The sequence below is a fragment of the Saimiri boliviensis genome, chromosome 14 (genome assembly GCF_048565385.1).
Source record: "Saimiri boliviensis isolate mSaiBol1 chromosome 14, mSaiBol1.pri, whole genome shotgun sequence".
NCBI lineage: Eukaryota > Metazoa > Chordata > Mammalia > Primates > Cebidae > Saimiri > Saimiri boliviensis.
In genome coordinates this window covers 51,173,332-51,200,471 of record NC_133462.1, presented here as the reverse complement: position 1 = coordinate 51,200,471, position 27,140 = coordinate 51,173,332, and the positions used below count along the sequence as shown (strand labels likewise).

The window sequence follows — 27,140 nt, the reverse complement described above, 5'->3', positions numbered from 1 at the left end:
TCGCTCTGTCACCCAGGCTGGAGTGCAGTGGTGTGATCTTGGCTTACTGCAACCTCTGCCTCCTAGGCAATTCTTCTGCCTCAGCCTCCCGAGTAGCTGGGATTACAGGCGAGTGCCACCATGCCCAACTAATTTTTGTACTTTTAGTAGAGATGGGGTTTCACCATATTGGCCAAGCCGGTCTTGAACTCCTGACCTCATGATCTGCCCACCTTGGCCTCCCAAAGTGCTGGGATTAAAGGCGTGATCCACCGTGCCTGGCTAATTTTTTGTATTTTTAGTAGAAATAGGATCTCACCATGTTAGCTAGGCTGGTCTTGAACTCCTAACCTCAGGTGATCCACCCACCTCGGCTTCCCAAAGCCCTGCTAATTTTGATTGCTCCCATTGAGTTCCTTCCCAGCTCCATAGACGGGATTGGGACACCAGAGTTCTGGTCTAAACAGCTTTATTGACCAGATGAGATCCGCTTGGGTACAGCCCATGCCTGCAGCCTTTTCAGTGTTGTTCTTTCACTCAGCTACTGTTGTTCTTTCAGTCGCGTGGAGCAGTGAGGCCCCGCCCTTTCCCCTTCCTCCCACCACTACTCCTAACCTGGGGCCTGGAACGGGTGGAGTGATGTGATCGAAGGGTCCCTTGAGAAGGGCAGAGTGGAAGAGGCAGGGTCTTGGGTTAAAGGGAAGAGTCTGAGGTCTCAGGGCAAAGGGAAGAGGTGTCTGGATGAAGACCGAGGCTGTGCCTACCTCCCTCCACATCTGAGGATCAAGTAGGTGTGGCAAGAACAGGGCCCTGTCCTGGGCTCTGCTGACCACAGCCTCAGGACCCAGCGTTAAGGCCAGGGGTAACTACCTGAAGATTTGGGCCACTGATAAATGCCAACATACGTTTCGGGCGTTTCATTAGGATCCCCCCATCAAGCAGGGAACGGCATGTCTGAGGTTAAACGACATCCTGACTTAGCAGTCCTTAGACCTGGTCATTCTCCTCCCACTCCAAGTGGGAGGCTATCAGTTGCACAAAGACTCAAAGGCAATGAGGCCTTGAGAAGCAGGGGCTCCTAGGACCCTGCCTGCGTGCCTCCCTGCCTCCGCCAGTGACTCCCTGAGCTGGGACTCCTCAGGCTTATTCTGAGGGACACTAGGAAGCCCATCCTCTTTCCCACAGAAGAGAATCTCTGGGATCCAATAAACCCAGCCTTCCCCCCTCCAAGATGGGGATCTTGGTCTTGCTTCCCTCTCCCTCCAGCCTGAGGCTGTTGCTTCTCTGGGCACCAAGATATGCCCTCAGGTGTCTTGGCCAGCTGATGATGGACACACAGAGCAAGAGGCTAAGAACAGAGCTCTGTGGGGTGAGGTGTGGGGAGAGGGGCCTGCTCTCACCTAGACTAAAATCACTGAGGTCTCCTACTGGTGACGGGGTCAGATGCCAGGCCTGGGGAGCCCTTTAGTGGCGTGGGACTTCAGGCAGACCCCCAAACCAAAGGGAGCCAGATGACCAAGTTCAAGTCATTAGTGATATGTGGCAGGGCCGAGAGAGAGAAATAATCCCGGAGGTCTCCAAAGCTGCTGGGAAGGGACTGGTGATGAAAAGCGCAGGAGTGGGCAGGGCGTGGTGGGCGACGGTGGCCTCACTCAGAGTGGACCAAGGCCCCAGCTCCTTGCCCAAAACCAAAGCCCTTGGGCCCGAAGTTTTTAGCATAGCATCCTGTAGAGAGAGGAGAGAGGTAAGGGCATGTTCCTCCTCCACCCCCAGCCACACCGTCCACCCTCCTGCTGACCATCCCCTACTCCTAGTGCCCAGCCAGACCCCTAGAGAGGGAAGGTCCACCAGCACCCCCTCACCTCCACAGCACCCCGATCTCAATAGCAAAATAGTGAAAAGGCTCTTGGTTCCACCCTGTACCCACTGCCCCTGCCACCAAAATTATAGAAGCATCATCTGCTGTAGAGCATTGGACTGGGAGTTACGGAGCCAGGGTCTAGCCCTATGCCTGCCTCAATCTGCCGTGTGATTCTGTCCAAGTTACTCTCTCCCTCTGGGCTTGTTTCCTCCTCTGTACAATGAAGGAATCATGCTAGATGCTCTGGACCTTGGATCCCAAGGCCAGGAATTAGTTTACATTCAGCAAAGGCAAAACTACTTAGTCCCCCCACCCCCTCAGGCCTCCTGATCCTCAACTAGAAGTGAAACCACCCACCTTTGCAGTAGATCTCGCCATCCTTGTCGGCCAGGGTGGTTGACTCAAGGCCTTTGCCACACTTGGCACATCGGAAGCAGGACTTATGCCAGGACTAGGTAGGGAAGGAAACAGTTAACGGCTGCCACCAGTGACTAGGGCACCCTCCAGCCCCAGGCCAACTTCCTTTGACATAACCATGATATAAAGGCTCGAGGCATTTCTGAAGTCCGCTCAGCTGGTGCTGCTAGGAGGAGATGGGCATAGTGCTAGGCAGTAGAGGGAGGACAGGAACCAGAGGCCACCTCACACCGTCTTCCATGATATGTTGCAATGGCCTGATGATTAGGGTCACCAGCTACACCACAAAAGGCAGGCGAGAGGATGGGTTTAACATCAAGATAGCTGTTGCCCCACTGGCTGGGCTAAATGAGCCTTCTCCAGATGCATCTTGCCAGTAGAGCCAGGGCTTTGCACTCCTCCTGGCACTGCCACTTTGTTCTTGAACAGCCCTCATCGGGAAGATGTCTCTGCCCTGTGTTGCCTTGGGGCATCTCAGAGACACAAAGGGTCTTCTGAGGCCCCTGGAGAAACTACACTCCTCAGGTCTTTCCCTGCTGAGTTCAATGCATTTCATGGACTTATTCTCCTTCCAAAGTAATACTATACAACACTGACTCAGGCCTCCTCTGTGCACCAGGCACTTTATACTGGTCAGGTCAGTTAATGTTCACAGCTACCCAGTGAGGAGGGACACACTGCCACCCTACCCTCCAACAGGTGATAGGCTTTGGGCAAAGGAGGCACCTAATTCTAGAACTTCAGAGACTGGTCTGGTCCGGTAGAATCCCAATGACGAATACCTTTTCTGTGGCCAGGAATCATATATTTAAATATCTGTGGCCAGGCATCACATATTTAATTATCTAGCCCTCACATCCATTCTGCAACACAGAGCAATCAGCTCTCCCAGAAAAAAGCGATGCCCGAGTTTGTACACTGATAGGATGTTGCAGACAGACTTCTCAGCAGCTGAGCAGGCTAAGAGGCTGACGTGTAGACAGCTCTGCTTACCACAGGAAAAGCAAGAGGCAGGCAGCAGTCAGATAAGACAAAGCAAGGCCTTTTTTTTTTTTGAGACGGAGTTTCGCTCTTGTTACCCAGGCTGGAGTGCAATGGCGCGATCTCGGCTCACCGCAACCTCCGCCTCTTGGGTTCAGGCAATTCTCCTGCCTCAGCCTCCTGAGTAGCTGGGATTACAGGCACGCACCACCATGCCCAGCTGATTTTTTGTATTTTTAGTAGAGACGGGGTTTCACCATGTTGACCAGGATGGTCTCGATCTCATGACCTCGTGATCCACCCGCCTCGGCCTCCCAAAGTGCTGGGATTACAGGCTTGAGCCACCGCGCCCGGCTAGCAAGGCCTTTTAAGTGCAAAGAGACTCCAGTGCCCGGGCTAGAGGATGGGAAAGGAAACCTATGCCCTCAGATTTCGTGGTTGCCTGACCTTGCACACTGGCTTCTCTTCCAAAGAGCCCAGAAGGGGGAACCCGGGTCTTGGTCAGTGCCGGTGCAACCTCAATAGTCACTCAGCCTTTGCTGCCTCCTCTGTAAACCAGGGGCTGCTACCCCAAGCTCTCCAGGCTGGAGAAGAACCGAATTACATCTAGACCAACACCCCTCCCCCTATTTCCTAGCCATCTCCCTGCCAAAATAAGCTGAATCCCTTTGCCCATGCATAAGCACCCAAAAGTACTCCCAGCTCCTCAATATTTCCTGACTGAGGCAATAGAAAGGTGGGGGCTTCTCCCTACCTTTTCCACTTGAATGCAAAATTCTCTTATCTTACTCCTTAGTCCAGCCTTAGCTTTACCTTATAGCTTGTCTAACTAATGTAAATAGTGATCCTTAGCTATTCTTAATAAGTTTTTTTTTTTTTGAGACGGAGTTTCGCTCTTGTTACCCAGGCTGGAGTGCAATGGCGCGATCTCGGCTCACCGCAACCTCCGCCTCCTGGGTTCAGGCAATTCTCCTGCCTCAGCCTCCTGAGTAGCTGGGATTACAGGCACACGCCACCATGCCCAGCTAATTTTTTGTATTTTTAGTAGAGACGGGGTTTCACCATGTTGACCAGGATGGTCTCGATCTCTTGACCTCGTGATCCACCCGCCTCAGCCTCCCAAAGTGCTGGGATTACAGACTTGAGCCACCGTACCTGGCTCTTAATAATTTTCTATTCTCATAATGAGATAGAACAAAAAAACCCAATTTCATAATAATATGATGGTCTCCTGTTTTTATATCATTTAATCAATGGCAAGGATCTTCATTGTGACCTCATTAACAATCCCTGAAAATCAACAATAATAATAGCAAAACTATATTGAGCACATATCTGGCACTACATTGTAAGCTATACATGTATTATTTCATTTAATCATTGAAATTGACTTGTTCCCAGGCATGGTGGCTCATGCCTGTAATCCCAGCGCTTTGGGAGGCCAAGGTAGGTGGATCACGAGGTCAGGAGTTCAAGACCAGCCTGGCCAATATGGTGAAATCACATCTCTACTAAAAAAAACAAAAATTAGCTGGGCATGGTGGCACACATCTGGAGACCCAGCTACTCAGGAGGCTGAGGCAGGAGAATCACTTGAATCCAGGAGGCAGAGGTTGCAGTGAGCCAAGATCTCTAGCCTATGTGACAAGAGTGAAATTCTGCCTCAAAAACAAAAACAAAAACCCTGCCTTATTTTGTCCACTTCGCATTTCCTCCACCATCCGGGCCCACTTTAGAGGTGCAGAACTGAGGCTCAGGAAGGCTCCATTTTCCCAAGGTCACTCAGCCAATAGGGGCAAAAGTAGGATTCAAAGCAGGGCCGTCTGGAGCCCAAGCTCTTAATCACCGCGCTAGGATTAACAATCCCTTCCACTCTGCAGTGTTGGAAATGGGTTCAAAGGGGTTAAATGGTCCAAAGTAGCGTTAACAGTAGTAAGAGCAGTAAGAGCAAGGGCTTTGAGGTCAGACAAACCTGGGCTGGAGCCTGGCTTAGCCCCTTCCTAGCTAGCAGATCTGAGCAAATTATTCAATCTTTCTGACTCTCAGTTTCTTCATCTGTGCAACAGCGACACTAATACCCAACTCCGTCCGACCATGACTGTGAGAGTCCAGCCTTTGCTGCCTCCTCTGTAAAGCAGGGGCTGCTACCCCAAACTCTCCAGGCTGGAGAAGAACTAAATCACACCTAGACCGATACCCCTCCTCATATTTTCTAGCCACTCCCCACTGCCAAAATAAGCTGAATCCCTTTGCTCATTCTTAAGCACCCAAAAGTACTCCCAGCTCCTCAGTATTTCTTGACGGAGCCTAACCTTTTTTTGAGTCTAATCTTGGCCTAAGTATTAGTTGCTCAACCTTTCTTAATCTATTCCCTATCCCATTCCTCAAGGTCAAAAAGCCTTAAAACCCGGGTCGGGCGCGGTGGCTCAAGCCTGTAATCCCAACACGTTGGGAGGCCAAGGTGGGTGGATCACGAGGTCAAGAGATCAAGACCATCCTGGTCAACATGGTGAAACCCCGTCTCTACTAAAAATACAAAAAATTAGCTGGGCACGGTGGCGCGTGCCTATAATCCCAGCTACTCAGGAGGCTGAGGCAGGAGAATTGCCTGAACCCAGGAGGCGGAGGTTGCGGTGAGCCGAGATCGCGCCATTGCACTCCGGCCAGGGTAACAAGAGCAAAACTCCATCTCAAAAAAAAAAAAAAAAAAAAAAAAAGCCTTAAAACCCAAAACCCGAACCCAGAAGAGCCGAAGATGGGCTCTAGGCCCAGGCATTCCACAGCCTTGTTGTGTAATCTTGACCAAGTCACTTCTCTATCTCAGGTCGCACGTGATGCTCCAGAAATCCACTCTGGCCTCATAGCTTGAAGATACCTCTTCTGTGATTTTCTGACTGCTCATCTGATGCTGCAAACCCCTGGGGCAAGAATTCTGCCTCTTCTCTATGCAGCCTGCCTGAGGGAACTGATCGGCTCAACTGGGAACTGCTGGTTTGCTCTGGTGATCGTCGCTGTGCATGGGTGATTGAGGGCTCCTGTCAGAATATCATGGGGGAATGTCATGTGTGGCAATTATAAACAGTATGAAAAAAGCCTCCCAGGAGGCTCTGCTAGGCTTGAACCTTGAACATCTCTGCCCTGGGGGTATTTGGATGGGTTTTGGGAGTTCATATCCCATGAAACAGAATGTGTATTTTTGGGATCACAAATCCTTTGAAAATCTGATAAAAGCTATGGATTGGCTTCTAAGAAACCGACATGTTCCCATGAAACTTTGCATATAATTTTCGGGGCTTTGTGGACCCTCTGAGCCCATCCATGTACGCTTACACTGTGTTCTCCAACATTAGAGATAGAGATTGTTGACACTCCCTGTGAATTAGAGATAGAGATTGTTGCCCATTGTCCATCCGTGCTGGGGATGTTACTATTTATGGCTGATATGAGCTCCCTGGAGACTGGAAAGCACAGGTACATGCAACCCACAGGGACAAAGGGAAGAGGTTAAACCCCAGTGCTCAGGCTGCCCTGAGCAGAGCTGAGTCACCAACTTAAAAGTTCTGGAATCCACATTTCAGGAAGGTATCTCTCCCCCGTCCCCATCAAGCCCAGCAGCCGCCTTACCTTCCCAGCGCCAATCACCTTCTCCGCAGCATAGACTGCCTGGCTGCATCGGGGGCAGCGCTCGGAGCCACCAATCTTCTGGGCAAATTTGGACGCATTGGGGTTGGTGGTGGGCCTGTGGCCAGGGGCTCTGTATGGAGAAGGGCACGGGTGAGGTGACTTACACTGTAAGTACAGTGGCGCTGGCATTGAGAGGGCATGACCCTACCTTCGTCTCATGAAAGAGCAGCAGGCAATTCTCTCTGCCAGAGTCACAAAGGCTAGGGCCTCTAGGGTTATCTCCCATTTTACAGATGGACAAACCAAGGCGGAGCACAATGTCATTTTCATTGAAACATCATACTTCCTTCAGTCACTCAGTTAACCTGAGAATCATTTAACACCCCATTTGCTAAAAATCGCCCTCCTCTGCCCCTCATTCCTGCAGCTGGTCTACTATCAGATTCTTTCCGGGAGAAATCTGCTGATGAATCATTCTCATTGGGGCAATGACCTTGGCTGGAACTTGGTAACTCATCCATCATTTCCGTCCACCCCCAGGCTGAGGATCCAGCCAGGCGGACTGCCAAAGCCACCATTTACCCAGAGGCCAGGGAGTGCTGGGGGGGAGCGGGGGAGAACCTAGCGACAGCCTGTGGCAGGCATTTCCGAGCAAGAGAGATGACTCCTCCTCACTAGGGCGAGAGACAGCAGGGCTGAGAGTGAGGCTGGTGCGGCAGTGGTGCTGCCCTGAGCCCCTGGCCTGGCTCCGACACTCACTAGCCGTGGGACCCCAGGCAAGTCACTGGGCCTGGGCTGGATTTTCTCATTTATAAAAAGAGGAGGCAAGAGAGTGAAACCCCATGTCTACAAAAACACAAAATTAGCGGGGTATGTGGCACACTCCTGTAGTCCCAGCTACTCTAGAGGCTGAGACAAGAGGATCACTTGAGCCCAAAAAGCAGAGGCTGCAGTGAGCTGAGGTTGCAGCACTGCACTCCAGCCTGGGTGACAGAGCAAGACTCCCTTCCAAAAAAAAAAAAAAAAAGGAAATTGAACTAAGTAATTCTTGGGGCTCCTCCCAGCTCTGACCCTTATCTAGATACAGAATGCACATTCCACGCAGGGAGGCGCCCCGCCGGAATCCCCAGCTCCGGCAGCAGCCTGACACACAGCACTGCTCTGTGGCTGCCTTTTAATTAACTGGTTTTCTGAGCCTTCCGTTGCTTACCCAAAAATGGTTTAAATACACGTGAGGCCTAATGCAGGGGTGGGGGAGAGAAGTGAAGACAACGGTTGGGAGAGGATGTTTTACTCACTCCTCGTGCTTGATGCCCAGCGACTCGCCCTTGTCAGTGCTCAGGGTGCCCGCGCCCTGCCCATAGCCATAGCCTTTGGGCCCATACTTCTTGCCGTAGCAGGACTTGCAGTAGATTTCCTCCCCGTGCACGGCCACAGTGGTGCTGTCCAGATTCTTCTTGCAGACCACTGTGGAGGGGAAGCGGGCACGGTGAGTTGAAGCTGTGGGGAGCTGCAAGCTTCCTACTGCTGAAGCTCTCTGGGCTGTTTGCATAAATCATATCCCGATCTTTCAGAAACTGTCTAGAAATGAAGGTAGGTGGGATGGCCAATGGGTGGGAGGACAGAGGGATGGGATCTGCACGTCTGACTCTAGAAATGCTGGCCAACACCAATTCCTCTTCCAGGAATCCACGTGTGTCTCCTCCGGTCCTCTGCACCCCCAAACTTCCTGAGGCTGCAGCGCAACACAGGGGTTCAGAGGTAACAGCCTAGGCTGACCACAAGCCACAGGACGCCTATTGAGGTTCCTCAGTCCGCTCTCAACAGAGACCATGTGTCCCAGTAGGAGAGGAGAAAAAAGAAGAGGGGCAGGGTTTTCCTGCCTTCAACAATGGAATCCAGAAGAGACCCTGTGTGCGTGCCGGCAGGGAGCCAAGCGGGGGGGGGAGATGCAGGTGGCAGTGACACCCCAGAAGGAAAGATTAACATCTGTTAAATGCCCAACATGGTGGGCTTTGAAATGAGACGCAGCTCATGCTGATCATAACAGGCTTGGAAGTTTCTAATCTCAGAAATCACTTTGCCACAGGAAGAAGTGAAGCCAGACACTGGGAAGAACTTCCTGACTCCTGGGGTCAGAGAGTAGAGTGGGAGGAGCTAGGGATTGCAATGGTCTGAGCTAGAAAGGCTGTGGGCCCTTCATATTTCAGCCTGTTGATCTCAGAGGGCAGCTACGCCTAGCTATGTAAGTAAAAGAGTTGAGGCTGGGTGCAGGGGTTCACGCCTGTAGTCCCAGCAGTGGGAGGCCAAGGCTGAAAGATTACTTGAGCTCAGGAGTTTGAGACTAGCCTGGGCAAGATGGCAAAACCCTCTCTTTTTATTTAAAAATAAATAAACAAATAAAAAATTTAAAAATAAAAATAAAGTGGCTGGAAGCGATAGCTCATGCCTGTAATCCCAGCACTTTGGGAGGCTAAGGTGGGTCAGGAGTTCGGGACCACCCTGACCAACAAAGTGAAACCCTGTCTCTACTAAAAATAGAAAAATTAGCCAGGCATGGTGGCATGCGCCTGTAATTCCAGCTCCTCGGGAGGCTGAGGCAGAAGAATCACTTGAACCTGGGAGGCGGAGATTGCAGTGAGCCGAGATCACGCCATTGCACTCCAGCCTGGGAGACACAGTGAGACTTTGTCTCAGAAATAAATAAAATACATAAATAAAGTTAAAATAGTTCAGAGCTTGGGGTCACGAAGAGTCAGACTTTCCATAATCAAATCCCAGCTCTCTCCCTTTCCAGCTGTGTGCAAGTTATGCGGCCTTTCCAGCCTGTGTCCTCCTTTGTAAACGAAGATAATGTCTGCCCCAAAAGCTGGTGGTGAGAATCAAATGAGATCTGACATATGAAGTACTTGGCACACTACCCTGCATACAACAGGTGCATAATAAATGTTGGCTACTCTTATTAGTACTGTATAAAGTCAGTACCATCGGGAGACAAGGAAGCAGGAGGGACAGGCCCTGGCCTCAAGAGATCATTGCTTCTAACCTCCAAATACTCCTCTCAAGAGATTCAGCTGCATCCTGTTTCTTCACTTGGCCTATAATCCTACTTCAGTTGGATAATATTCCTTAAATACTGGAGTTCGGCATCTCAACTGGACTGCACCCTCAAACGTGTCCTGAAGACAGAAACCAAGGATGCCACTGGAGAGGCCACACCTCTTACCGCCCTCGGAGAAGCTCTCAGCTCCTTTCCTGCCACCCTCTTGCCTTTAAAGGGTCCAGCCCTCTGCCAGCTCCTCTCTCACCCTAAGCCCCAGGTTGGAGGCTTCAGACTAAATAAGGACCCTCTTGTCCTGCCCTGGAGATCTCCATCTCATTCCAGCACTCTGGGCCATCCAAATATGGAACTTCCCACCATGTCCCTTGGGGCCTGGAGAAGGAGGGAGAGGGAAGCACAGGCCGAGGGCTCCAACATTCATTCCCCTGTAGGGTGGGAAGTCAGGAATTGGCCTGGAATTATTTGCCTGTAAGATCCAAACTGAACTGAAAATTCCAAGACCAGAGAGAAGGCAGAAAGCAGATAAGAGTGCCTGGGGGAACCGAGGTGTCTTCTGGCTGATCTCTCCAGCAGGAGACCCAGGAACTCGGCCCAGGGCAGACTTCAGGGCCTGCAAGCTGATACCTTCCAGATGGCTCCCTGCTCCTTTCTGCTCTGCCTTGGCCCTTCTGTTCTCCCCGAGGCCCAATCCCACCTCACGGTGGGCCTTTGCCCCTCTACATCCATCCAGGTGATATAGTGACAGACTCTGTAGCTCACTCGTAAGATCCACCAAAGACTCCATCAAGGGGAATTTTGAAGGCAGGTCTGAATAAATTCCTACCAAATCTTGGTAAGCCAATAAAGGAAAAAAAAAAAAAAGGCCGGGCGCGATGGCTCAAGCCTATAATCCCAGCACTTTGGGAGGCCGAGGCGGGTGGATCACGAGGTCGAGAGATCAAGACCATCCTGGTCAACATGGTGAAAGCCCGTCTCTACTAAAAATACAAAAAAATTAGCTGGGCATGGTGGCGCGTGCCTGTAATCCCAGCTAGTCAGGAGGCTGAGGCAGGAGAATTGCCTGAACCCAGGAGGCGGAGGTTGCGGTGAGCCGAGATCGCGCCATTGTACTCCAGCCTGGGTAACAAGAGCGAAACTCCGTCTCAAAAAAAAAAAAAAAAAAAAAAAAAGGACTGGATTTGTTGGAAACACACACTTCCAGATGCCACCTTGGTGGGCCCTTGTGATGCTGCTTGGAAATACAGGGGACAGGCAGCCCCAGGGGAGAGGTCAGAGCCCCCTTACCCCACTCAGAAATGGAGAATGGGCCGGGCGTGGTGGCTCAAGCCTGTAATCCCAGCACTTTGGGAGGCCGAGGCGGGTGGATCATGAGGTCAAGAGATCTAGACTATCCTGGTCAACACGGTGAATCCCTGTCTCTACTAAGAATACAAAAAATTAGCTGGGCATGGTGGCGCGTGCCTGTAATCCCAGCTGCTCAGGAGGCTGAGGCAGGAGAATTGCCTGAACCCAGGAGGCGGAGGTTGCGGTGAGCCGAGATCGCGCCATTGCACTCCAGCCTGGGTAACAAGAGTGAAACTCCGTCACAAAAAAAAAAAGAAAAAGAAAAAAAAAGAAATGGAGAATGATTCTCTGCTTCTAGAAGGAAAACCGAGGCCCACAAAACAGTTCCAGATCACATGCTGGCCAGACGCAGGGCCAGGCCAGAACCCAGCCCCTGACCTCCAGACCTGGCTGTTTCCTGTGAGCCGTGGCTCCCCTCCAGTGGGCCAAGCATTGGGGCCGGGACAGTGAAAAGTGACAGAAGCCTCGGCCTGTGGGTGAGGAGACGCTGGGTCAGAGGACGGGCAAGGCTTCTGTGAGCTCCCTCGTGCTCTTGGATTCTAGGGAACAGCCCAGGGCCAACCTGCAGGGTCCTGTTCCATCGGCCACCACCACAGAGCTCTTTCCCCAGGGCTGCCCAACCCGACCTTCCCCAGAAGGGAGCTGGGTACAGCTCAGAGATGGGCGCATAGCCTTGGGCAGGTTCCCAGCCATGGGGCTGAGCTTTCCCACCAGCCTCGGAACTACTGCCTGCTCATAGGATCTGGCAGCCCCTTTCCAGACCACGGGAGGGTACTGTAGACCCTCTCAGTCCCTGCTCCCAGGCCAAGCCCAGGGTGGAGGTGATTCTTTGCCTATGACATCATCCTGTCTTCCTCCTGCCCATTCAGACCCTCGGGAAAGGGCACTGATCTGGTTTGGCTGCCTTCCCCCCAAATTTCACCTTGAATGATAATAATCCCCACATGTCAAGTGGGGCCAGATGGAGATAATTGAATTATGGAGGTGGTTGGTCCCCGGTACTGTCTTGTGATAGTAAAAAAGTCTCCCAAGATGTGATGTTTATATAAATGGGAGTTCCCTGAACAAGCTCTCTTGCCTGCCACCATGTAAGACATGGCTTTGCTTCTCCTTCGCCTTCTGCCATGATTGTGAGGTCTCACCAGCCATGTGGAACTGTGAGTCCATTAAACATCTCTCCTTTATAAATTACCCAGTTTCAGCCAGGTGCAGTGGCTCACGCCTGTAATCCCAGCATTTTGGGAGGCCGAGGTGGGTGGATCATGAGGTCAGGAGTTGAAGACCAGTCTGGCCAAGATGGTGAAACCTCATCTCTAACTAAAAATACAAATATTAGCCAGATGCAGTGGCAGGCACCTGTAATCCCATCTACTCAGGAGGCTGAGGCATGAGAGTTGCTTGAACCCAGGAGATGGAGGTTGCAGTGAGCTGAGATCACACCACTGCACTCTAGCTTGGGTGACAGAGCAAGACTCTGTCTCAAAAATAAAAATAAAGAAATAAATTACCCACTCTCAGGCATGTCTTTATTAGCAGACTGAGAATAGACTAATACAGGCATGTAGGTGGGCAAGCTGAGTAGAATCTGGAGCCAAGGACCCACCTGTTCACAACTGCTTCTGGGGACCTACCCAGGCCTGACCAATGAGGGAGATAGCCTTTACTGTCCTTGGCCCAGACCCAGCTAGCCTCTCCCTTCCTTGAGAGGGAAAGTCCTTTGATTCGGTAGGCACCCTGAATGGGGTGGACAGTTACCACCCACTTCACTGAGAAAGAGAAATGATGCTCCTTCCATTCGTAAATAAATCTTTGTCAGGAACCCCATTGTGTGCCAGGCGCTGTGCTGGGCATGAGGAATGAGCAAGTTGTGGAGATGGCTCAGCCTGCTGGGACTCATGCAGTGCTCAGGGTCCACTTGGTGCTGATACCCAAGAGCTGCATGGCCCCTGAGACCCTAGCGTGACCTCAGACTGCTTCCTATGGCTGCTCATTGCATAACACAGAGCCCTGCTCCCCAGCCTGATTTTCTGCAACTGTTTCTCATCTGTGGCACCCCTCACACCCTGCCCCAGGCCCTACTCCTTCCTTCCTATGCCACCCCCTGAATTCCTGACTTCCCTCAACCTTCTGACCGACTACTCCTCCATAAACAGGTCTGCAGGCGGGCACTGTCACCCACAGCTGACCCCTTATAGTCAGTGATTAAGCAACATCTGAGAGCAAAGAGACGGGCCCTTAGGACCCCCTGCCCAGCCTAGACTCCCTTCCCAGCCAGGGCCAAGCTCTCTCTTATTCCCTCTGGAAAAATAAACAGCTTGGAAATTCCTAAGAGTAGTGAACCGCTGATAACAAGACGCTGCTGTTTCTGGCTTCCTCTGCGGGCTGGAAGCCAGCAAAGCTCCGCAGAACCTTGTTTACTCCCCATTCATCAGACGCAGCCCTGGAGCTGTCACTCCAGACCGGCCGAGCGGGGTGTGGGGCCCCTGCTGCCCTGCGTGAGGTGGTCTCAGGTTGGTCCACCCAGTGACAGGCAGAGACGCAAACGTCTGTTGAACAGGTGGCTCTAGGCCCACCTGGGTCCTGCTCTGCAGCACAAATCACGAAACTTTGCTTCATATAATGTAGAACAGACAGGACCCCATTCCTGGATCTCCCAGAAGGGCTGGGGCCTCAGCCCCCCTGAGGTCTTTTTTGCATCACACTCTCTTGCTATAGATCCCTCAGCAGTGTGTGTGTGTGTGTGTGTGTGTGTGCGTGCGTGTGTCATTTCTTCAATATTCATAATTGTTTTAAATACTTGACAGGTTTCTTTCATTTTAATTCTCACAACAATCCCACGAGGTAGCTATTATTACCTCCACTGTAATAGAGAACTCAACCAGAGAAAAAGTGAGTAACTTGTCCATCATCACACAGATAATAAACACTGAATCTTTTTTAACTAAGACATTCTCCTACCATCCATTCCGTCTGCTCTCATGAAGAATGTACCTTGGCCAGGCACAGTGGCTCACATCTGTAACTCCAACACTTTGGGAGGCTGAGGTGGGCAGATTGCTTGAACCCAGGAGCTCAAGACCAGCCTGGGTAATATAGGGAGACCCTGTCTCTCCGAAAGTTTTTTTTAAAAAATTGGCCAAGCGTGGTGGCATGCAAGTGTAGTCCTAGCTACTCAGGAGGCTGAGGTGGGAGGATCTTTTGAGGTGGAGGCGGCAGTAAGACACTGCACTCCAGCCTGGGTGACTGAGTGAGACTCTGTCTTAGGAAATAAAATGCACCTTGCTGAAGCTGACTCTTCCTCTAATCTAGACCTTCTGCTCTGATCACAATGAACCAAATCATTTAGGAACCTGAGGAGAGGCTTCTCCAAGTTGCCATACCCTGGAAATGTCACCTGGCCCAGGTACCGGCTGGTGCAGCATGACGGTGTCAGGATCCCTGGGTCGACCTGACCTCTGTCAGTTGCTTCGTTTCTTTCATCTGATTTCCTACTCATCTAAGCTTGTGACTGGAGCAAGCCTTGCTCTGGCTTATTAATCAGGGAACTCCTCACTCCCTCTTCCTCTCATCCCAGGCTGTCTGGGTGGGAATGGGAAGAGAAGAAGTGAACGGGCTGGCCTCCAGGGGGCTGAGGAAGGAGGAGCCCCACTCTTCCTCCAGACTCAGCTACACCGTGAAGTGTGGCCTCTGTTGCCTTTGAACAAGAGATAATTAGGGTCCAAAGGGCTGGAAGTGTTTTCCTCTGAAATGGTGGGATCACGGCAGAGAGAGAGAGAAGAGAGAGCTGAGTGGAAAGTTTTCTTAACCAAGTCTTTAAGGCTTGGCTTTCAGCCCCTGAACGCTCGCCACCCCGACCCGCTCTGGCCAGTTCATCCCTGAGAAAGAAGCTTCTGAACAAAACAAAGAGGCCCTTAAGTGTTTCCCTGCCCAGCTGCGCTTCAGCCAAATGTCAAGCTGTTTACATCCCATGAGACCGGTTCCCCGGGGTGTTGACAGGCCAAGCCTGTGGGGGCAGGCCCGACCCGGGTGTCCAAGGCAACAGCCACAGGGCCTGGGGTGTACTCACTACACAGGAAGCAGGATTTATGGAAGCTGTTGCCTTCGCACTGAACCTCTTCGGCAAAGTAAACCGTCTTCTGACACACCCCACATTTCTTGCCTCCTCCCCAGTTCGGCATTCTGAAAAGGGACACAGAAATGGGAATTAATTTTACAGGGAGATGGAATCATCTCAGATTGTCCACGACAGAAACGTAACAGCCAGAGCCTGAGGAGAGAAAGATGAAGGCAGAATGCCTAGGGGGCCACCAGGCCTGGCAGAGCGCTTTCTGCTAGCTCTCACGGCATCCTCACACCTTACTTGGGGATTTCCTCCCCCAGTCTAATCAACAGGTCTTACGGAGCAGCTGCTGCATTTTCAGCCCTGTGCTCGGCACTCCAAAGGATGTGGATCAGCAGAAGACACAGGGCTGCAGTGGCAATAAAAATGGACTGCCGACCCCGACGTGCATCAACACGAAGGATCTCAAAGAGAATGTGGGAGGGAAGAAGCAGGCAGAGCAGAGCTGGGAAAGCGCAAGCCCATTCGTATGAAATTCACAAATGGGCTAAACTCATATTGTTAAGAAATGGACATATGGGTGGAAAAGTTACTACTGAAAAGCAAAGGAATGATGATCACAAGCTCTTACCTTAGAAAAGTTCCTTCTAAGGGAGGGAAGGGACCATGACCAAGTGGGAGGCCAGGGAGGCTGGCAAGATGCTGCCTGACAATGTTCTCCTGCTTCACTTGAGTGGCTGTCATATGGGGACTCACTTTATAATTATTCTTTGAACTGTACATGTAGGTTTTGTGTGCACTTTTGTATATAAGCTATAGTTCACCACAAGAAAAAAGGTGTTTTTTTTTTTAAAAAAAAAAGCAGGGCTGGGTGCGGTGGTTCATGCCTCTTCTCCTTAACTTGGGTGGCTGAGGAGGGTGGATCACCTGAGGTCAGGAGTTCCAGATCAGCCTGACCAACATGACAAAACCCTGTCTCTACTAAAAAATACAAAAATTAGCTGGGTCTGGTGGTGGGCCCCTGTAATCCCAGCTACTCTGGATGCTGAGGCAGGAGAATCGATTGAACCTGGGAGGCGGAGGTAGCAGTGAACCAAGAGAGCACCACTGCACTCCAGCCTGGGCAACAGAGCGACACTGTGGAAAGAAAGAAAGAAAGAGAGAAAGAGAGAAAGACAGAGAGAAAGAAAGAGAAAGAAAAGAAAGAGAGAAGAAAGGAAAGAAAGAAGGAAGGAAGGAAAGAAAGAAAAAGAAAGAAAGAAAGAAAGAAAGAAAGAAAGAAGCAGGAAGTAGGCACACAGGGCAGAGTTTTCAACCTTCGGAGTGAGGGGCTTTTGCAAAATCAGAGTTAGTCACACCACCCCACATCTAATGAATTATAACCTCTGAGAATGAGGTACGTGAATCTCAATTTTTAACAAGCACCCCAGGCAAACAAAGCAGGTGGCCCAGATGAACTTTGAGATGCTCTAGGTGTTGGTTCAGAGCTGGGTCCTGATGCCAGGCAGGCATCTCAGTCTTGATCCTGCCACTCACTGGCTGTGTGACCTTGGGCCAGATAGTTGGTCTTTCCAAACTTTTACTTTCTGTATCTGTTAGAAAAGGATAAGAATAGGAGCTTCAGGCCGGGCGCGGTGGCTCAAGCCTGTAATCCCAGCACTTTGGGAGGCCGAGGCGGGTGGATCACGAGGTCAAGAGATCGAGACCATCCTGGTCAACATGGTGAAACCCCGTCTCTACCAAAAATACAAAAAATTAGCTGGGCATGGTGGCGCGTGCCTGTAATCCCAGCTACTCAGGAGGCTGAGGCAGGAGAATCGCCTGAACCCAGGAGGCGGAGGTTGCGGTGAGCCGAGATCGCGCCATTGCACTCCAGCCTGGATAATAAGAGCGAAACTCTGTCTCAACAAAAAAAAAGAATAGGAGCTTCACCAAGTATGTCTGGCAATTAAATAAGATATGATATATCAAAGGCAAGGCACAGAGCCTGGCACATACGTGGCACACAGAAGTCCAGGTGATGCCTCAGGTCAGCAACCCCATGGCCACAGAGCAGCACAGAAGGACATGGAGAACAGTTGGGGGCTGCTTCTCACCTTCCATTTCACTCACTCACTCAACAGAAGGAGTGGCTGGAGGAGGAAGATGGCCCTTCCAGCTCTTTCAACAGAGTTCATGAGGGAAGGACTATACAAAGCACCATCTACAGTGGGTACAGGCTGGGTGCTTGCGGTTGCCCAGGACATGGTGAGGAAAGGAGACAGGGAGGTGCTGGGAAGCAAAGGGGCTGGGAGTCAGAGGGATCTGTGCCTCTGGAGGCAGGCAAGGGAGCCTAAGGAGAGAGCTCAAAGAGCCTATGGCATGGACATGTTGAAAATAGGGGTGGGACAACCAGAGCCCAACCCCCCGGTAACAGCTGGAGAGCTGATGTCAGCTGAAGAGTCAACGTCAAGGGCAGAGGGAGACACAGTCTCCACTGCTGGAGAGCTTCCCATCTGGTGGTGACATGGGCCTCCGCTCAAGAATAGGATCCAGGTCACATTCACCACTCTGTCCCCATGCCCTGCATAGCTCTTGGCATGTACCTGTTCAGATAGGTGGCCGTGCATAGTTGAGGAATGAATGAAGGATGTACTGATATTGAAAGCCACGGCTTCTGGGGCTATTTTCTCTGCATGGTGAATCTCTGCAGATCCTGGCCCCTAGTGGAGGTGCTTAGTAAGCATGTGCAGGCTGAGGGCAGGGTTTCCTGTGGGGAGGTGGTGTTGGTGATGCTGGGGGTCTAGGTAGACGGTGCCTGCTGCCTCAGCCCAGTTCTCCCTTTCTGGGGTTCTGGACCCCGCTCCTCCTCAGCCTCCCACACGTCGCTGACAAGCCCGACAGGAATTTCTTTACTGCTCAAATCCCCATCTCCATCTTCCTCAGATAATCCATGGCGCCTGAGCTCCCAGACCCAGGTACAGTCCCCATTCCCAGCCTCTGATGTCGCACTGTTCCTTCAGCCTTTTTCTGTTCTGAGGACTGCTAGCTGTCCTTGTTGAGCAAAGATTTGGAGCTGAAACCTCAATACAATGTGAAGGACAGTCCAACAGGAAGAGCAATCAGCAATGTGTGTTATGGTCTGGCTAACCATCAACCATTTCCCCCTTCTTCCTTGCTACAGAGCCCCGATTTTATTCAGGCCATGGAGTGACTGGGGAGACGCCCCTTCCCCAGATGGAAGAACAGAGCCTGAGTCCCCTAAGCCAACTGTGGGGATTCCGTTCTCCTGCCAGTGGCTGGATCAGGAACAGGCTGAGACCATTTCTGGCCAGTGAGATGTGAGGGAGGTCTGCTGGGAAGCTTCTGTGAATAATGTGTCCAGTTGTATGGAGCCACACGGGCTCTCTTGGCCCTCTGATAAGGTGACTCAATGTGACCCTTGGAACTCTGCCACAGCATCCACACTGCCATGGGCTGAATGTCTACTGTGTATCAGATAGCTCGTCTGCATCATCTCGTTTCTTCTCTTTTGGAGATGGAGTCTCACTCTACGGCCCAGACTGGAGTGCAGCGGTGCAATCTATGCTCGCTGCAACCTCCATCTTCTGGGTTCAAGCAATTCTCAGGCCTCAGACTCCTGAGTAGCTGGGATTATAGGCACCCACCACCATACCCGACTAATTTTTGTATTTTTATTAGAGATAAGGGTTTTACCATGTTGGCCAGGCTGGTCTCGAACTCCTGACCTCAGGTGATCTGCCTTGGCCTCCCAGAGTGCTGGGATTAAGGCATGAGCCACTGCGCCTAGCCTCATCATCTCATTTCATCCTCATCATCCAAAGATAAAGAATGTATGCCCACCTTACAGATAAGAAAAGCAAGGCTCAGCGAGGTTAGGCAACTTGCTTATAGTCACACAGCTAGAAGAGGTGGACCTGGGATTCTAATGCAAGCTCATCTACTTCTGAGTCCTCTGTGCCCCAGTCACCATGCTGTGGCCCGTGAGTATTTAAGAGGGGCTGCTTGCGGTAGGCACACAGTACATCAATGCGCATCCTTTTCCAAGCTCTGAACCAGCAGGGGACACATTCAGGCCCCTAGGAACACCCCTAAGGGAGGAAAATTCCCCTAATCACATGGTTGGGAGCCAGTTCCAAGCACTGTTTTGTTCCCAGACACAAAGGCCCTTCTCCCTCTCGGGGAGACCCACAGCTCCATACAGGCCTCCCCTTGTTTTCCCTGGCTCCATGTCAGGGGCCCACATCCAGCGAGGCCCCAGGGAATCAAGAACATGGGCGGAGAAATGGGTGAAACCCAAGGACCTGCCAGTAAGGAAAATCTGCTCAGGACGTCTCTTAGCAAGGCTGCTCTTTGAGCTTGGTCATTTAGTTGGGGCAGGGGTGGGGGTCTCCCTTCAAGAGCCCAGTGAAGGGACAGGGCTCTATTGCCTTGAGATGAAAAGTGATGACTGCGTCCCTAGCCAGGAAGGGTTTCAGGCAGTCCCTGTGGATGGGCTCCTGTCCCTCTCCGACCACAAGAGGACCCCTCCAGGTGACCCGGCCTGTGGGGAAGAGGCTCGGCTGGAGAGAACCCTGGCAACAGGCGGGGCTCAGTCTCCACTCCAGCCCCCACCCTTTCTGCCCAGCCCCTTCTCTCCAAAAGCCAAATTCTGCCTGTAGGGAGACCGAATTGCCTTAAAAGGAAACCAGTTTCTCTGAGTTGAGGGAGTGCCTTAGAGGGACGTTTGGCTCCTTCTCAATTGCCTTCCCAGTTCTGGGGGACAGAGGCCCTGCAGGAGGCTGGGACGAGAGAAGTTCCTCAGGTCAGAGTTCAGGCTGTAAAGGTCAATGGTTAGGAAAATGGCAGCTGGGCTCGATGGACCCGGATTCACCCCGTCTTAGCTGAATGATCTTGAGCAAGCTACTTTCCCCTCTCAACGTCAATTTGCTTGTCTCTAAAATGGACCGTAGGTGAACTCCCTAAAATTGAGCTGTAAGGATTAAATGAGGATGTATAGAAGTGGTGGCCAGCACACTGTAAGTGCCCCCCCTCTGACTACCTCTCACAAGACCAGCCCAGTCATACCTGACACCACGCTGCTAGATGTGGGCCAGCTGTCCGCGTGTAGCTAGTCCACATATGGAAGGAGCGAGGCTTAAGAAGTAACAGGCCAAATAGGGCCAGGAACTCCTGATTCATCTGCCAGCCCAGCAAATGAGTCTGGGACAAGTTACTTGCCCTTCTTTGGGGTTTAGCTCCCCCCAGCTGTGTGAGATGTCCTATTTCACTGTGTTGAGCATCTCAACAGAGAACAGAGCTTGAAGTGGCTGCTGAATGGCTGGAAACACCTGGTCAGCTGTTTACCCGAAATGGCTGGAGGCTAGAAGCCTGCTTTGTCTGCTGCCATATCCTCCTAGCCTGGCTGTCCTGTTAGGACTGTGTCCAGATCCTCAGTCTTGAGAGGACAAAGCCAAGGTGGCAGCTCTTACAGCAGCAGGGACAGGAGAAGAAAAAAGGACTCTCACGGTCACCCCAAATCTCATGAACGTCAGGCTCAGCTGGGCATGGTGGCTCACACCTGTAATCCTAGCACTTTGGGAGGCCGAGGAGGGCAGATCACTTGAGGTCAGGAGTTCGAGACCAGCCTAGGCAACATGGTGAAACCCTATCCCATCTAAAAACACAAAAACTAGCCAGGCGTGGTGGTGGGTGCCTGTAATCCCAGCTGCTTCAGAGGCTAAGACAGGAGAATTGCTTGAATCCGGGAGGGGGAGGTTGCAGTGAGCCAAGACTGCGCCACTGCACTCCAGCCTGAGTAATAGAGCAAGACTCAGTCTCAAGAAAAGAAAAAAAAAGGCCGGGTGTGGTGGCTCAAGCCTGTAATCCCAGCACTTTGGGAGGCCGAGGCGGGTGGATCACAAGGTCAAGAGATGGAGATCATCCTGGTCAACATGATGAAACCCCGTCTCTACTAAAAATACAAAAAATTAGCTGGGCATGGTGGCACACGCCTGTAATCCCAGCTACTCAGGAGGCTGAGGCGGGAGAATTGCCTGAACCCAGGAGGCGGAGGTTGCGGTGAGCCGAGATCGCACCATTGCACTCCAGCCTGGGTAACAAGAGCGAAACTCCGTCTCAAAGAAAAAAAAAAAAAAAAAAGTCAGGCTCAGATGACAGGTGGTCATCTTTGTTTCAAGCTGAAGGAACAACTGCAGAGATGTAAAATCCTTAACTTCCAGCCACCAGTGCCTGAAGGCAAGCCCCCTCTTATCAAACCCTTCAAAACCACCCGTATCTTTATTTCTCCAGTGGAAAAATCCCATCTCTCCCATTCCAAAATCACTTATTCCCTAGGGTCGAAGAGTGACCGACTGCACAGGGCTAAAGTCCCCTCCCACTGGCTCCGGTAGAGTGACTGACTGCACAGGGCTAAAGTCCCCGCCCACTTGCTCCGGTAGAAACCTGGCAGATGTTTATCTAGCTCCCTCCAATTAGCTGAACTGCTTGGTATCTCCAGGTGGAAAGGAGGGCTGCAGCCCTTCCAAACTGCAGCTCGGCTTTTGTCCCCACTCCCCAGTGTCCAGAGAGCAGCCGAGGGCAGAGAGGGAAGGAGGGGGCCCTGCTGGTCGGGGCTCAGAGCCAAGTCTTAGAGGTCACACCTGAGAGCTCAGGAAATAGGCCTCTCCTGAAGGTAAGGGTCACTGGTAGGGGGAGAATGGCTGCCACGGAGATGGGGCAGGCTTGGCCTCAGCTTTGCGCATTCCACCTCATGTTTCCTTCAGAACCCTGCACATGGCCCGCCTCTCTGTGAAGGTAACCAGCATCCCTGAGCTACAATCACTCCAGGCCCTATGGGACTCCAGAGCTCGACTGTCATTCTAGCTCAGGGATCCTCCTCTCTATGGCATGAGTTTTCTCTTTTCAAATCCATGTCCAGTGGCCCTTGTGAGACTGTGAGCTGACAAGGGTGGTGTATGTCTCTCCCTTTTCCCGCTTGCCCCTGATGCTTTCTATAGCAGAGTTCTCTACCCTCGGAGCTCAGAAGTTTGCAGGGCACAGTGGCTCACGTCAGTAATCCTAACACTTTGCGATGCCAAAATGGTTAGATCACTTGAGGACAGGACTTTGAGACCAGCCTGGCCAACAGGGTGAACCCTCGTCTCTATTAAAGATACAAAAAAAAATAATAAATTAGCCAAGCGTGGTGGTGCATGCCTATAATTCCAGCTACTCAGGAGGCTGAGGCAGGAGAATCACTTGAACCTGGAAGGGCGGAGGTTGCAGTGAGCTGAGATCATGCCACTGCACTCTAGCCTGGGGGATAAGAGCAAAACTCTGTCTCAAAATTTAAAAAAAATGTCTGAAGGTCAACACAGGTAGAAATGGAGGTCAATGAGTTCTTTGTAGTATTTCAAAACTTCTACAGGAAATCCTGTATTATAATAAAGCCTCACAGAAAAATTAACAGATGTGGTTTCCTTGCTTTTATCCAGATCTGGAATGATACTGGTTATCCCATGCTGAACAAATGGTCTGAGTGATTTTTCTTTGATTAATTTTTAAACAGTAAAAACAAATTAGCACTTAGGTCTTACAAACACAAGTTGTTTGCAGCCGATGTCCCAGAAAGCACCAACCCACGACACCCCTGCATAAAGCAAGCCAGGCACACGGTGGGGGGGGTCGGCGGTGCCGGCTGCCTGGCTGGGGCTGAGCTCCAGCTGCTAACCTTCCACTGCTTCCTCTGTTGTCACCGCCGAAGACTCAGACGCTGCCTACTGGCCCTGGAGAAACCCTGGAAATGTCAGAGTCTGGAAATGCTAGCTGCCCCCGGATTTACACACTTTACCATACATGGGAATTGCTCAGTGCTGACGTCAGATAAATTCCTGCGGAGCTGCGTAGTACAGGCACATCATTACCATATAAATTCTTGACAACTGTAAACAGCAGTCAGAACCCAGGACCCCCCCCCCAACCTCACCTTCTCTGCCCTTCCCTCAAATTTTCCTAGTTCTCCCTCTCTTTCTCTCTCCTTCTCAAGCAGGCTCTTTTCCAGGCTTCTCCGACTTTCCTGCAAACCTGCCTCCGAAACTCAAACATGCAGACCTGGTGAAAGCATACCCGTGGGTGTCTGGGAATGAACTGCCAGGGTCCCCTCTGCTCCTACCTGCCCATGCAACAGACTAAAAGCCCGGAAGTCAGGAGTTCTAGCCCTGATCCATCCAACTTAAAGATGATCTTCCTTAAATAGTTTATAAGACACTGGAAAGTACCCTGTAAAGCTGATGTATTCCACAAATGACAGCTACTTCCTGAGTGAGTTGATCTGGAAAAAGGAAATACAGAGCAGCAGAGAAAAATACTACGGTAGTGAGTGAGCATGAGTTTTGGAAATAGCCCATATTTGAATGGCAGCTCAACAGCTGATCAGCTGTGATCCTGAGCAACTTTCTTACTACCTCTGGGCCTCAGTTTCTCCATTTGTATATGTGCTGCCGAAGCGAGCACAGTTTCTCCATTTGTAAAATGAAGAGCATCAGTAGCTACCTCATAAATTGTCCAAGACAACACATGTGAAGCACCTCTCACACTGTCTGGTACACAGCAAGTGCAGATATCTGCTTATTCTTGTCTGAACGAGAGGCCAACTCTAACACTTCTCATTCAGTTTTGTGTCTCTTTTAATATTTAACAATATGCCTGAGTAACAGCAAACGGCTGACTTGGAGGAAAAAGTCTTTTTATTCTCACTAGCACCTCTTTGGATCCCAAAATGTTTAATGCATGTATCTTCATAGTCTTCTAGCAAGCCAACATTTCACAATAAGCTAGGCTTACATAAATATTTAACACTTCAGTAACCTGCCAGAAAAGCCTTCCCAATTTGCTTCCCCCACCAGGAGACGCACAGTGACTAGACTATGTCTCCAGGCACAGTGGGTCATGCCCATAATCCCAGCGCTTTGGAAGGCCAAGATGATGGTAGGGGCAGGGAGGGGATCATTTGAGGCCAGGAGTTCGAGACCAGACTGGCCAATATGTGAGACACTGTTTCTAAAAAAACAAAACAGTCCAGGCATAGTGGCCCACACTTGTAATCCCAGCACTTTGAGAAGCTAAGGCAGGTGGATCACTTGAGGTCAGGAGTTTAAGAACAGCCTGGCCAGCATGGGAAAACACTGTCTCTACTAAAAATACAAAAATTAGCTGGGCGTATTGGCGGACACCTGTAGTCCCAGCAACTTGGAAGGCTGAGTCAGGAGAATCGCTTGAACCCGGGAGGCAGAGTTTGCAGTGAGCCAAGATCCTGCCATTGCACTCCAGCCTGGGCAACAGAGCCAGACTCTGTCTCAAAAAAAGAAAGGAAGGAAGGAAGAAAGGGGAGAGGAAAGAGAACTATGCCTTTTTGCCTCACCTGCTTGTTAATCTACCTATGTGGAAAAACTGGCTAGTAACTATTTGTAAGATTTGAGTGTCTGTCCGTAGGGCAACTCAGCTGAAAGACCATGGCTACCCTATCAGATGTTTACTGATCACCCAGTCAAGTGTCTGTACACTCCCAGGCTGCAACTCTGGCCCAGTCAGGACTCACTAGCTCCAGACGCAGGTGCACAAGTGTGTCATTAAAACAGCAAACACCTGGGCCAGGAAGGAAGGTGCTAAGACAGACCAGCAGAGGCAAAGAGGCCACAGCACCCCTGTTTTTCCCACCTTATTAGCAGGCCAATTGCAGAGCTGATGGTCCTTCTCGTCAGTTTCTCTCCTGCATCCCCCACATACCCTCCACCCTGGGTATCTCAGGCCTTGCAGACGGTTCTCTCCTCCCTCTCCTCTAACCCACACTACACCCACTGCAGGATAAACTTCCTTCCTTGTCTGACTGCCTCCACCCCCGGATGTCCTTTCCAAGGCAAAGGGTCATTCACTGGGAGAGCCTGGCAGCATGAGGCTGGATTTAGGAAACAATAGGTAAGAGCTGCCCACCAGCAGCTGAGGGCTGAGGACAGTCTCTCTCAAAAGAGGTAGCCTGGCCTCCTGAGCCAGAGTGCCGCTGGAGAGTCAGGAGGCAGCAGTTGAATGGGAGCAGGGAAAGCTCAGTCCCCCAAATCTCACCTGGGGAAATCCCCAGCATGCACTCTGAGAGGATGGAGAGAGACAGCTAGCACCTCCAGCCTCTTTAGCTTCTGGGACGGAGGCAAGGGACGAGTGGAGGACAAGGAAGAAGATGTAACTGAGAGAGCACTCCTGCCTTGGGAGGCTCTGTGCAATACACTCCCCAAGTAGCATCGCTGAAAGAAACTGAGGCATTAAGAAGTTAAACAAGGCCGGGCGCGGTGGCTCAAGCCTGTAATCCCAGCACTTTGGGAGGCCGAGGCGGGTGGATCACGAGGTCGAGAGATCGAGACCATCCTGGTCAACATGGTGAAACCCCGTCTCTACTAAAAATACTAAAAATTAGCTGGGCATGGTGGCGCGTGCCTGTAATCCCAGCTACTCAGGAGGCTGAGGCAGGAGAATTGCCTGAACCCGGGAGGCGGAGGTTGCGGTGAGCCGAGATCGCGCCATTGCACTCCAGCCTGGGTAACAAGAGCGAAACTCCGTCTCAAAAAAAAAAAAAAAAAAGAAGTTAAACAATTTGTCCAAGGAAACCTATGTGTTAAGCGGCAAATCCAAAAGTCAAAACTCTGCCCTCCGAACATTCCCCAGCAAGACTCCAGGCCACCTCTTCACGATACACTGATACACTTTCTACCAGGGCCCGGTGGATTTCCTCGGTGCCACTGTGACGGTATCCCAGCGTGGGGAGGTCCTGCCCATTCATTCACTCTCAGGGAGCAGCGGGTGGGTGGCTGGAGCCCAGGGATCTAGGCAGAGCCTGAGCCCACTGTTGCTCCAGCCGATTCCTGATCACAACAGCACCAGAACCAGAAACATGCAAAATATTCTCTGGTCTGTACCAGTAGATACACTACCTGCCTCAGAGGGCTGATGGTTAGGTAACACATTGTGATTTGCTTCAAACGTGCTCAATACCAGCCCCTTTCTTCCTCCCCAGCTTTCAAAGACTGAGGCCACAAAACACTGACTGCAGGCTCTTTCAGGCTTCGGTAACTATCATCACGTGGCACCAAGACTTGGCGTGGAGAGGTTTCCATGCAGTTCTTTCACAAAAGGGAAAACTCGCACCTGCCTCAAGGACACAGATGTCCAAGGTCAGGCCTATGACGCCAGATGTTTGCCCCACCCCGCCCGCGGGCATTTTCTCCCCAGCAGGAGGGTGAGGGAGGGGGTGGCACGGATGCGCTCATCTCTCTGCCATACAATGAGCGTCAGTGTCGCGCAGAATCGCCGATTGTTCTGCAGAACCTGCAGGCAGTTGGGGGAGGCCGGGTCGCCCTGGGTCACGGACACGCGGACGTCAGCTGTGTCCAGGAAGCCCAAGAAGCCCAGGAAGCCGCGGGATGTGGAGGGACCTAGTGCCTCCAGGAAAGAGCAGCACTGCCCCCGGCTAACTGCGGTCACTTCTCACAGTTCCCCGTCCGCGACCGCCCCGGGACCGCCGCGGGGCGGGCAAGACTGGGAGGCGCAGGTTGCGTGCCCAGGCGCCCCTCCGCGGGGGACAGAGCCGCGCGGCCCGGGGCGCACTCACCTGGCAGCTGGCTGGGCGGCGCGCGGTCTGCAGGCGCTCTCGGAAGTGGCGGCTGGGTGCGCCCGGCCTGCGCGCCGTTTTGTTCCGCTCCGGGGAAGGCGTGTCCCGGGCCACGCCAACCAGTGGGCTTTGCACACTGCACCACTCCAGGGCTGATGTCATGGCGCGAAGCCCGGCG

The 27,140-nt window shown here is 51.7% G+C and overlaps 1 protein-coding gene across 1 annotated transcript; it reads right to left on the bottom strand.

Moving 5' to 3' along the window:
• Window positions 1–431: 431 nt before the first annotated feature.
• Window positions 432–27,068, bottom strand: CSRP1 (cysteine and glycine rich protein 1). Its single transcript, XM_003938271.4, has 6 exons — window positions 26,963–27,068; window positions 15,334–15,446; window positions 8,161–8,329; window positions 6,863–6,992; window positions 2,198–2,291; window positions 432–1,704 (listed from the first exon to the last, which is right to left on the bottom strand). The coding sequence occupies exons 2-6, from the start codon at window positions 15,443–15,445 to the stop codon at window positions 1,628–1,630; spliced, it is 582 nt and encodes a 193-aa protein (XP_003938320.1). The 5' UTR covers window position 15,446; window positions 26,963–27,068; the 3' UTR covers window positions 432–1,627.
• Between the last annotated feature and the right edge of the window lie 72 nt (window positions 27,069–27,140).